Source organism: Panthera onca, chromosome E1 (assembly GCF_046562875.1).
Source record: "Panthera onca isolate mPanOnc1 chromosome E1, mPanOnc1 haplotype 2, whole genome shotgun sequence".
In the NCBI taxonomy this organism is placed as follows: Eukaryota; Metazoa; Chordata; class Mammalia; order Carnivora; family Felidae; genus Panthera; species Panthera onca.
This window is the reverse complement of record NC_138352.1, coordinates 60,159,826-60,171,989: the sequence shown is the minus strand read 5'-3', so window position 1 is coordinate 60,171,989 and position 12,164 is coordinate 60,159,826. Positions and strand designations below refer to the sequence as shown.

The following is a 12,164-nucleotide window of genomic DNA, read 5'->3' as shown; positions in this document are numbered from 1 at the left end:
TGAAATGCTCACAACACAGTGATCAATTATATACATTATGAAATGCTCACCACAATAAGTATATTACAGTATTATTGACTATATTCCCTATGCTGTACTTTTCATCTGGTGACTTATTTATTTTATAACTGCAAGTTGGTACCTCTTAACCCTTTTCACTCATTTTGTCCATATCCCCAGTTTGTTCTCCGTATTTACAAGTGTTTTCTCTTTTTTGTTGTTGTTTATTCATTCATTTGGTTTTTTGTTTATTTTTTGTTTATTTTTTACCTTGTTTTATTTTTTATTTTTTAAAATTTACATCCAAATTAGTTAGCATATAGTGCAACAATGATTTCAGGAGTAGAGTCCTTAGTGCCCCTTACCCATTTAGCCCATCCCCCCTCCCACAACCCCTCCAGTAACCCTCAGTTTGTTTTCCATATTTATGAGGCTCTTCTGTTTTGTCCCCTTCCCTGTTCTTACATTATTTTTGTTTCCCTTCCCTATGTTCATCTGTTTTGTCTCTTAAAGTCATCATATGAGTGAAGTGATAGGATTTTTGTCTTTCACTGACTAATTTCACTTAGCGTAATACCCTCCAGTTCCATCCATGTAGTTGCAAACGGCAAGATTTCATTCTTTTTGATTGCCAAGTAATACTCCATTGTATATATATACCACATCTTTCATCCATTCATCCATCAATGGACATTTGGGCTCTTTCCATACTTTGGCTATTGTTGATAGTGCTGCTATAAACATTGGGTGCACATGCCCCTTCAAATCAGCATTTTTGTATCCTTTGGTTAAATGCCTAGTAGTACAATTGCTGGGTTGTAGGGTAGTTCTATTTTTAACTTTTTAAAAACCTCCATACTGTTTTCCAGAGTGGCTACAGCAGTTTGCATTCCCACCAGCAGCGCAGAAGGGTTCCCCTTTCTCCACATCTGTTGTTTCCTGAGTTATTAATTTTAGCCATTCTGACACATGTGAGGTGGTATCTCATTGTGATTTTGATTTGTATTTCCTTGATGATGAGTGATATTGAGCATCTTTTCATGTGTCTGTTAGCCTTCTGGATGTCTTCTTTGAAAAACTGTCTATTCATGTCTTCTGCCCTTTTCTTAACTGGATTATGTATTTGATTTTTTGGGTGTTGAGTCCTTTATATATTTTGGATACTAGCCCTTTATCAGATTATGTCATTTGCAAATATGTTCTCCCATTTCATCAGTTGCCTTTTAATTTTGTTGATTGTTTCCTTTGCTGTACAGCTTTTTATCTTTTTTTCATGGATGTTTATTTTTGAGAGAGAGAGCACAAGAGTGGGGTAGGGGCAGAGAGTGAGGGAGACAGAGGATCTGAGCAGGCTCCGCACTGTCAACAGAGAGTCGATGCGGAACTCGAGCTCACAAACCGTGAGATTATGACCTGAGCTGAAGTCAGAAGCTTAACCGACTGAGACACCCAGGTGCCCCAGAAGGTTTTTATCTTGATGAGGTCCCAATAATTCATTAAAAAAAATGTTTGTTTGTTTGTTTGTTTATGTTTATTTTTGAGAGAGAGAGACAGAGTGCAAGCAGGGGAGGGGCAGAGAGAGAGAGGGAGACACAGAATCTGAAGCAGGCTCCAGGCTCCAAGCTGTCAGCACAGAGCCTGACACGGGGCTCAGACTCACGAACTGTAAGATCATGATCTGAGCCAAGTCAGATACTTAACCAACTGAGCCACCCAGGTGCCCCTATTAATTAATTAATTAATTAAGAACATGGACACACACATACATGTATGCATGGGGGGGAGCAGAGAGAGAGGGAGAGAGAGAATCTCAAGTGGAGAGAGAATCCTGATGCGGGATTCAATCCACGACCCTGAGATCACGACCTGAGCCAACACCAAGAGTCAGGCATTCAACCCGCTAAGCCACCCAGGCACTCCTCAGTAGTTCATTTGTACTTTTGTTTCCCTTGCCTCTGGAGACATGTCTCTAGTAAGAAGTTGCTTTAGCTGAGATCAAAGAGGTTTCTGCCTGTGTTCTCCTCTAGGATTTTGATGGTTTCCCGTCTCACATTTAGGTCTTTCATCCATTTTGAATTTATTTTTGTGTATGGTGTAAAAAAGTGGTTTAGTTTCATTCTTCTGCACGTTACGGTCCAGTTTTCCCAACACCATTTATTGCGAAGACTATCTTTTTTCCACTGGATATTCTGCTTTATCGAAGATTAGTTGACCATATATTTGTGGCTCCATTTCTCGGTTCTCTATTCTATTCTATTGATCTATGTGTCTGTTTTTGTGCAGTACCACACTGTCTTGATGATTCCAGCTTTGTAATACAGTTTGAAGTCCAGAATCATGATGCCTCCAGCTTTGTTTGTTTGTTTTTTCCCAACATTATAATTCGGGGTCTTTTCTTGTTCCATACAACTTTTAGAATTGTTTGTTCTCGCTCTGTGAAAAATACTGGTGTTTGATAGGGATTGAATTGAATGTGTAGTTTGCTTTGAGTAGTATAGACATTTTAACAATATTTGTTCTTCCAATCCTTGAGCATGGGATGTTTTTCCATTTCTTTCTGTCTTCTTCAATTTATTTTCATAAGCGTTCTATTGTTTTCAGCATACAGATCTTTTACCTCTTTGATTAGGTTTATTCCTAGGTATCTTATGGTTTTTGGTGTATTTTTTTTTTAATTTTAGAGACAGAGTGTACAAGTTGGGGAGAGGGGCAGAGGAGAGAGAGAGAGAGAGAGAGAGAGAGAGAGAGAGAGAGAGAGAGAGAGAATCTTAAGAGAATCTTAATCTAATCCATGCTGAGTGTGGAGCCTGACACAGGGCTCGATCTCACGACCCTGAGATCCTGAGCCGAAATCAAGAGTAGGATGCTTCATCGACTTAGCCCATCCAGGCACCCCTTGTTTGTTTGTTTTTTTCTGAGATTCTACATATAAGTGAAATCATATAGTGAAATGATATACATACATATAGTGAAGTGAAATCATAACCTATATAGTTACCAGTTCTAATGTTCTTCATTCCTTTGTGTGGATCCACATTTCCGTCTGCTATCCTTTTCCTTCTGCTTAAAAATACTTTCTTTAGGGGCACCTGGGTGGCTCAGTCAGTTAAGCATCCAACTCTTGATTTTGGCTCAGGTCATAATCTCACAGTTTGTGAGCTCAAGTCCCGCGTTGGGCTTTGCTTGGGATTCTCTGTCTCCTCAGTGCTCTTTCCCCCTTGCACACGCATACTGCACGTGCCCTCTCTCTCTGTCTCTCAAATAAACATTTAAAAAAATACTTCCTTTGGCATTTCTACAGTGTAAGCCTGCTAATGATGAATTCTTCCAGCTCTTGTATGTCTCAGATAGTCTGTCTTGCTTTTATTTTTGAAAGATTTGGGTATAGAATTCTAGCTTGATAGCTATTTGGTCCCCCTCTCCTTTTCACTGCTTGAAAGATGTTGCCCCACCGAGTTCTGGCTTACATTATTTCCAACAAGAAATATGTTGTCATTGTTATATCTTTGTTGCTCTGTGTGTCATGTGTGGTTTTGTTCCTTTGGCTGCTTTTAAGATTTGCTCTTTATCGCTGGCTTTGACCAGTTTGATTATCATGTGCCGTGGTGTAGTTTTATCCGTGTTTAATGGATTAAACTAAACATGTAGTTTAATCCATGTTGTGCTCAGATTTCATTGACCTTGCTGGATTTGTGAGTTTATAGGGTTTACTTATTTGGAAATGTGGGGGCTATTAGTTTTTCAAATTTTTTTTATATCTCCTCTCCTTCGTGGACTCTAAGTATACATATATTAGGCCACTTGAAGTTGTTGCACAATTCATTGAGTTAAGGAGAGGCATGGGGTTTTTTCCATATATGAAATACTGTTATAATAACTTTTTTAAATGCCCTTGTCTGCTAATTGTAGCATTTGTGTAGATTATGGATTAGTTTTTGATTGATTGCTTTTTTAAAAAAAAAATTTAACATTTGTTTATTTTTAAGACACAGAGAGTGATCAGGGAAGGGGTAGAGAGAGAGGAAGTTAAATCTGAAGCAGGTTCCAGACTCCGAGCTCTCAGCACAGAGCCTGATGTGGGGCTCAAACCCATGAACCACGAGATTATGACCTGAGCCAAAGTTGATTGCTTTTTATCCTCAGTATGGGCCATATTTCAGATTTATTCAAACTCTTAGAAGTCTACCCTCTTTCTGTGTGCTCTCAACCCGAAGTGAGACTTTTGGCTTGGAAGGAGTTACCTGTGTATTAAACTACTGATCAGTGTCACCCAGTTCTAATCTCTATCTCATTCTAAGGGTACCATACCCCATGTCATCCTTACCTTTCCGTTGGGCACCTCTGTCCTTCTATCTGTGTATTTATAATATTCAAGAGCAGCAGTTGGCCAACTGGTCCCTACCCAACCATCCAGGCCATGTGCCTCAAGAATTCCTTTTTGCACAGCCCTGTGATGACTTTGGCCCGCCTCTTCTACCTACTCGAGTAACTCCTTTACCACTAATTTAATTGTCTGTGTTTCCATTTATAGGATTTTACCTAGCCGTATGGCCTGCTGTCTCTGCCAATTTAAAAATACTATTGAGGTTGTCTGTAAGACAGTCAAGCTACATTGTGACAGTGCATGTCTGACAAATGGCACACGTTGTGGTAAGTCCTAATTGCCTGATGATAAATTTGTAAATTTTTATTTTATTTGTGGTTTAACTTTTATTTTTAATCAACAATGATAATTTTTTTTAATGTTTATTCATTTTTGAGAGAGAGAGCATGCACGTGCGTGAGCTGGGAGGGGGCAGAGAGTGAGTGAGGGGGACAGAGAATCCGAAGCAGGCTCTACACTGACAGCAGCAAGCCCCATGCGGGGCTGAACTGTGATATCATGACCTGAGCCAAAGTCGGATGCTTAACTGACTGGGCCACCCAGGCACCCTAACAATGGTAAATTTTTAAACTAATGATGTCATTGCATTATTTTTACTCATTCAGAGTTCAGATCCCTAAATTTCTAAGAACTATTCCTTTGTGAAAAGTCAGATTCTCAGTTACATTATTAAGTCAACTACCCACCCCCAAATGAAAACCTGTTCACATAGTACATCACAGCTTATAAGCTGATTTTACGTGCGTTAGGTCTCAGGTGCCCTTTGTCTTATAGGACAGGTGGAGATACCTTTTTGTTTATTTTGTTGTTTTTATAAGTGTGTAAGAGTACAAGTGATGCTGATTTCTGAAAAAGTTTTATTTGGAGCCTCTGTGTTTCTGTGCCCTAACCAGAAGCTGCTACCCAACCGTTCTAACAGATGAGAGGGCTCTTCTATTCTTGGGCTGTCCAACTCTTGTTCTGAATCTTAAGCTTTTCTATCCAAAACACAGGTGCTTTTAGGTATTTTTCTGTTCTTAGGTTTTATTGGCACTAACTTGGTGACTTCCAAAATGTGCTTTTGCACCTGGATAGCTTGAATATGGGTCCCTGTCAATGGTCTAGGGCACAGCATAAATTACACTTTGCTACTTCTATAAGTGGTGTTGCTTATTTTCCAAAACAATGTTTTACCAATTATCTTACTCCCTTCTCCCTTAGAGGTGGGCAGAATAGGCATTTTTTTTTTTTTTATCTCCTTTGACAGGCGAGGAAAAATGAGATCAGAGGTGCCTTAGCCTAGCACTCGAGTCTCCTCTCCCGTTTTGGGCGCTCCGCCAGCCCGCTGCTCCTCCTCTCTCGTGACCTTTATCACCTCCTCCTCCGACTCTCACCAGCACCACTAAAAATACTTTTAATTCTTCTGGAAAAACCCAGCTGCACAGTGCTGTTCAGTGTACACAAGCTGTACGCTTGACCTTCATGTAGTTGGAAGCTCTGGATGGTTCTCTCAGTAAAGCTAGAAATCTGGAAATGAAAGGAAATGAAAGCAAAGTAGGCATTTGACCAAAGTTTCTTTATCCCTTCTGCATTTTAAAACCTCAAGTATCATTCCGTTGATTTTTTTGAATGCCCCACAGTGGCATCTCTCTCATAGCTGGAAAATCTCTTAACCTATACCCCACATCTCTGCCCAAATTTAAGCAAAGAACCAGGGTGGACTTAGCGGGTCTTGTGTTTAGTTTTTTCTGTCTAGAGCTTATGTTACGGGAGGTGCGATATATGGGAGCAGGGACCAAGCGAAGGAATTGGTGGGTGGGCGGAGAGGGCGTGTCCAGATGAGGGCCTGCTGGTGACGGGTGTTGTCCCGTGCATATGTGATGGTAGCAAGAACTCAAGCCCACTGAAGACGTAGAAGGAGGAAGACTCGCGCTCCCTCTGCCCCCGAAGCAGGACAGGGTGGGGTATGTGAATGCCAGGAGTCGCACTAGAGCTGCACACAGTTTAGCCGAGTATCTTCCGGCCTTGGCTTTTCTTGAGGCCTGGGCAATCGGCCCTTAGGGACCAATGGAATAACTCTAAATATACTTATTCACACTGTGGAATGTTCTGAGGAAATAGCTACTTTTTCAAAACACATCTTTTTGTCCTTTTGTTGTTGCCAATCGTGGGTCCAAGTTTGAGTTCGTCTCCTCTCTAAATGGCGCTCAAGTATTTGCTGATTCTTAATTTGCTTGACTGGGACATATGACTGTGCATTGACGAAGAGCTGTGCTGTCAGTCTTTCATTATCAAAACTCATCTCTTCTTCTTCTTCGACAGATCAGGAAGTATACCTAAGGAAGGCAGAGGGATCATTCATGAAGGTATTGACAGCTCGAAAGAAGAGTGCCAGCACGGAGCTGACTATTGAGCCAGAGAAGGCGTCCTCAGACATAGATCGTGTCAGTTTGTCAGCCTTTATGAACGAGCAGCTAGACTTCAATGACGAAAGTGATGTCATTAGTGCACTGAATTACATATTGCCTTATTTCTCGGAGGGCAATCTAGAAGACGTAGAATCGACGCTGTTACCGTTCATTAAACTTCTGTTTTCAAATGTGCAAGAGGGAGACAAGCCCGTGGGTCACTCGATGAACGACACAGGGGACCCTTCTCTTAAACCTGGATCCAACAATTCAACTTACAAGAATAAACTGAGAAAACTCTACTTTCTGGAAAATTTGTTAGATGCAGAAATTCAGGAAAAAATTGATGACGTGAAAAAGAAAGAAAAAATGGCCATGCTTATACATTCCAGCCTTTTAGGTCCCAAGTTTAAACGTCAAATCTTTCCAAAGAAATTGGAAACTGCCCAACCGCAGGAGAAGAGCCTAGACGAGGTTGAGAGTGTGGGGAAAAAGTTCCTGAGAGTGAACAAGGTCATCAAGGGCCCAAAGGGCATACGGAAAAGGCACTTAAAAGAACTGAGACGTCAGAACATCCAGAGGAAACAGAGCGCCCAGCCATCTGTGGAGAACATGGCCAAGGAAAGAAGGCTCAGGACACCATCCCCGGGGGAGCTTCCCGTGGCGCACAGGCCCAGCAAATCAGTGGGAAGCTCCTTCAATACAGAGCCTTCGTTCATAGATGAGCACAAGGCAGCGGTCTCTTCTCTCATGAAGCAATACTTTTTGGACAGGCCTTCTGCCACCCCCGCTCCCAAGGAAAGAAGGCTCAGGAGACCATCCCCAGGGGAGCTTCCCGTGGCGCACAGGCCCAGCAAATTAGTGGGAAGCTCCTTCAATACAGAGCCTTCATTCGTAGATGAGCACAAGGCAGCGGTCTCTTCTTTCCTGAAGCAATACTCTTTGGGCAGGCCTTCTGCCACCCCCGCTCCAAAATCCCCACCTGACGTGAAAAAAGAATCAAAAGACTTAACGTACACCATTTTTGTTTTAGAAGATGCAAATGCTAGAGTTAGAAATATGAAGGCTTTCAGACCAGCCTCACTCCCCAGAAAGACACACCGCTTTCATAAAAGTCGCTCCCGTGTGGTCCACAGAACACCCAAGGCCAAACTGAATCGAAAGTCCAGAAAGGAAAGTTCACTCAGTAATAGACAGCTGCTTGCAAAGAGGCCTCCATCCTCTGCAGTCAGGAGCCTCATAAATTCCCCTTCACGAGAGGATTTTTCATCTCCGGGAGAACTGAGTCCTCAGAAAAATCCTTTTCCAGAATTATTTGCTCCTTCAGGAACTTACAGAGAAAACACTACTGTAGAGAACACTACTGCCCAAAATGTTTCTGAAGAAAATATTTCTACAGGAAACACTACTGTGCCAGAACAAACCCTCCCTGAATTCACAGACCGTAAGAATCTTTCCACTGCTAATTCTACTGTTACTGCAGACAACTCTATGCCGACCATTAAACAAACCAATGATACACAACGGGAATACCACAATGCGGGCACTGGCTTGCCCCCAAAAGCCACAGGCTTCACTGTGTCAAAGCTCTCGTCCCCAGGTGATCTGTTTGAAATTCAGTTAAACCAGCAGCTACAGTCCCTCATCCCCAGCAATGACGTGAGAAGGCTCATTTCTCATGTTATCCGGACTTTGAAAATGGACTGCTCTGAGACCCAGGTGCAGCTGGCCTGTGCCAAGCTCATCTCCAGAACAGGCCTCCTGATGAAGCTTCTCAGCGAGCAGCAAGAAGTAAAGGTGTCCAAGGCAGAGTGGGATACGGACCAATGGAAAAATGAGAATTATATCAATGAGAGCACAGAAGTCCAGAGTGAACAGAGAGGGCAGGAGTCAAGGGAGGTGAGGATAAATCCCCAAATGTGGGGTCTCGACATTTAGGTGGTTTAGGACATGGACCCAAGCACAAGGACCAGGGGCTCCTAGTCCGGGTCTTGTCTTGGCCACATAATTTTGGCTAAGGCAGTGATCTGCCACTTTGCTCATTTAGGAAACAGTGCCGCTGTTCCCAGAGGAGACAAAAAGAGGACCTAACATACAAGATACATCAAGTCTTGAAGAAAATGCTAATGATTAAGATTACATATCACATTAGATTTGGTATATTCCTTAAGAACCTATAAGCGATTCATCGGAAAGAATGGGGTTTTAGAGTCGTTAAAGAATAGTTAACTTTCATCCTATCTCTGTTTTCTAAAAAAATTGTTCTTTCCCTTTTTTTTAGCTCACAAAAGAAGTTCCAGGCTATGGCTATAACAACAAACTCATCTTGGCAATATCTGTGACTGTAGTAGTGATGATTTTGATCATAGTGTTCTGTCTCACTGAGGTAAGGACAACAATTAGTTCAGATTCCCAGACTATATTCCTTCTTTATAATAGATTCAGAACCCACAAACTGAAAATCAAAGCCACTTTCCCACCTATCACGACTTGATATCCCTCTTCAGTCTGGAGGACTGAGATATGCTTTGTCCTTTTATTGCAAAGTATATTCCAGGGATTTTAAAAGGAACCCCACTGCCGGGAGACATCTGTGGATTGTAACCAAGATAACAAGCCATTAGCTTGTTCTGAGACATTAGGTCTAAGAAGGCCACAGTTGACATGATAGTAAAATTTCTTCAACTCAAAAAAATGATGTCGATTCGATGCACTCACCAGTCATCCTCCTACTACCACTGATTTCTTTCCTCGTTGGCTAAAATGATGAGAGAGAAATAGTCTTCACCTTCATGGAGCTATCAGTCATCTTGGAAGAAAGGGCATGGCTTAGAGATAAAAGTGTCATCTTGTTGATTAATTAGATGTGCCTACAGCTCTCTCCCCCACTTCGCAAGGCATTGTGTAAACAGGTTCAGTTAAAACCCTGCAGCTAAAATCCTGCATCAGGCTACTCAGAGCGTGTCATAATTACAGTTGCCTATTCCTGGAGCTTGCCTGTTTACCTTTTATTCAATTATGTATGAATTGAATATATATTCAATATATTTATTCAAATATACATATGCTTATTATATATCTATATCTATATCTATCTATCTATCTATCTATATATATATATATATAGAGATATATATATATTGCCATCTGTCATGGCAACCCTCCATTTCAGCCAAAACAGCCCCTCACCATCCCCTAGTCAGACCATGCCCATTCCTACTTTTGTTGGTGACTTTGCCCACTTGAAATTCCTTTATTTCACTCTGCTGGTGGAAGTCCCGTGAGCCTTCAAAAGCCAACTCGAGTTCATCTTTCTTCACAAAGCCTTCCCCGAATACTGTAATACTCCTGGACCTAGTCCTTCTGTGAGATTGTCACCATTTCTTAGGGTCTACAGTGATGCATTCCCCTCCCCTGATAACAAAAATATGCTAAACAGTTTGTTAAAAGGCAGCTCCTCAAGAGAGAAATATCAAGGTCATGGATCAGAGCAGAGATATGTAAGGCTTCCTGGTCTATCAGATTTGAGTAAAACCTGACTGGATGTATTAACTGCTAAGGAGAAACATGTCTGTCTTCTGGAGGGTTGGTCAGTAGTAAAAGCATAGAAATGGTGAGGAAGAGACCAACATGGGCAGTGCCCACCTAGCCTTGCCTAAGAGTAGAGATGGCACCTCAGGCAGCAGATGAGAGTCAGGCCCACCAGCCGGGCTGTGCCCGCGGGGCAGATGGATGGATCTAGCTACCTCCGTCCTTTCCATGAAACACTGGATTCAGCTAATTACTTTTCTTCCACTTCTCTTCTCACCAAATAGCCTTCTGATTATACTTCAGTGTGCCACAGAGGCCTGTCTCCACAGGAGGTGATGCCCAATCATGTGGACACAGATGCCCTATCTGTGGAATGGATGTTTTCCTTATTGTCAAGTCATGACCTGACATTCTGATTTTGATCAATCCTGTGACATTGGTAAGGTGATATTGCCTCCATGCAGAAAGAAGTGCGTTCTCTCTTGATGAGATCAGAGTCTGATTTCTCAGCCTAAGAGCCTAGGAACTAGCATGGGGTCAACTTACCATGACCTCTGGGAAGAGAAATCATTGGCCATTGTCCAGTCAGTACTCTGCATCTTGAGGTGGCCTGCAGCCTTTTGCTTTTGGGAAGTTCTATAAACTCCTATTGCTGTTTTAAATTCCTATGTGGTTTAACCTTGTGTTTATATTTTTTTATGTGGTTTCATTATTTCCTCTCCCTACTTAGATGATACACTTTTTGAGGTCAGAGACCATGCAGTTTTTTTCCTGTAGTGGACAATAATGATGTTCAAAGGAAGAGATGAGGCATTGTGTCAATTTCACAATGAGGAATAATGCAACGTAATATTTATGTGAAGTAGCCTACAGAGTCCAGCAATAGACAGATCCATGGGTGACGAGGACTTTTAAAATGTTACCTTTTAGAGGCGCCTGGGTGGCTCAGTTGGTTAAGCGTCCTACTTTGGCTCAGGTCATAATTTCATGGTTCAGGAGTTCGAGCCCTGTGTTGGGCTCTGTGCTGACAGCTCAGAACCTGGAGCCTGCTCTGGATTCTGTGTGTGTGTCTCTCTCTCTTTGCCCCTCTCTCACTCTTACTCTCTCTCTCTGTCGCTCTCAAAAATAAATAAATAAACATTGAAATGTTACCTTTTAGTATTCAAATCAGTGGAAGAAAATAAATAAATGGTAATAGAACAACTGCTTAATTATTTGGGAGGAAAATAACAACAGATCCCTATTTCTCACCTTAAAAAAACATATTTCAGTACATGTAAAAAAAGAGAAACAAGAACCCATCAAAGTACTAGAAGAAAATAGAATCAATACTTTTATAATCTTGTGGTGAGAAAAAGCTTTGTGACCTGATACCACATGCAGAAACATTTGATAGATTTGATCGTCTTGTCTGATTTCTGCTTGGAATAAACCAGACATCTGATTTAATCCCCACAGTCCTGTGAGGATGATATCACCATCCTTCTTTCCTACATAGAAGGGGATCAGCTTAAGGCCCCTGTGGCAAAACCCAAAGCAGAACCCAGCTGTGCCTGCAGTCAGCCTGTGCTCCTATCCCACTGTTCCGTCTCCTTCACGATAAAAACACTGACAAATATTTGAAACATTGAAATTCAGTGAAAGCCCTTGAAAGGATTAATATATTTCATATGAAGAGAGTTTTATAAATCAACAGGAAGAGGACAAACAATCCAGGGGATCAAGGGGGCAAGGACTACGATGAACAGGGGGTGTGGACAGTCCGTCACCATATCTGCCTCATGGCTTATGGGACATGGGCGTCGTTAACAAGGCCTTTTCGCCTCATGGTATAAAAATAGTCTCTGATATTTTCTTCTGTA

At 41.8% G+C, this 12,164-nt stretch overlaps 1 protein-coding gene across 1 annotated transcript in view; it reads left to right on the top strand.

Annotated features, from left to right (window-relative positions):
* Positions 1-10,171, top strand: part of LOC144614325 (uncharacterized) — a 42,405-nt gene extending 32,234 nt beyond the window's left edge. Inside the window, exons 7-10 of the mRNA XM_081791188.1 lie at positions 4,532-4,650; positions 6,686-8,670; positions 9,053-9,157; positions 10,160-10,171. Of these exons, the coding sequence (XP_081647314.1) occupies positions 4,532-4,650; positions 6,686-8,670; positions 9,053-9,157; positions 10,160-10,171 (2,221 nt within the window). The remainder of the gene's footprint in view (positions 1-4,531; positions 4,651-6,685; positions 8,671-9,052; positions 9,158-10,159) is intronic.
* The last annotated feature ends 1,993 nt before the right edge of the window (positions 10,172-12,164 follow it).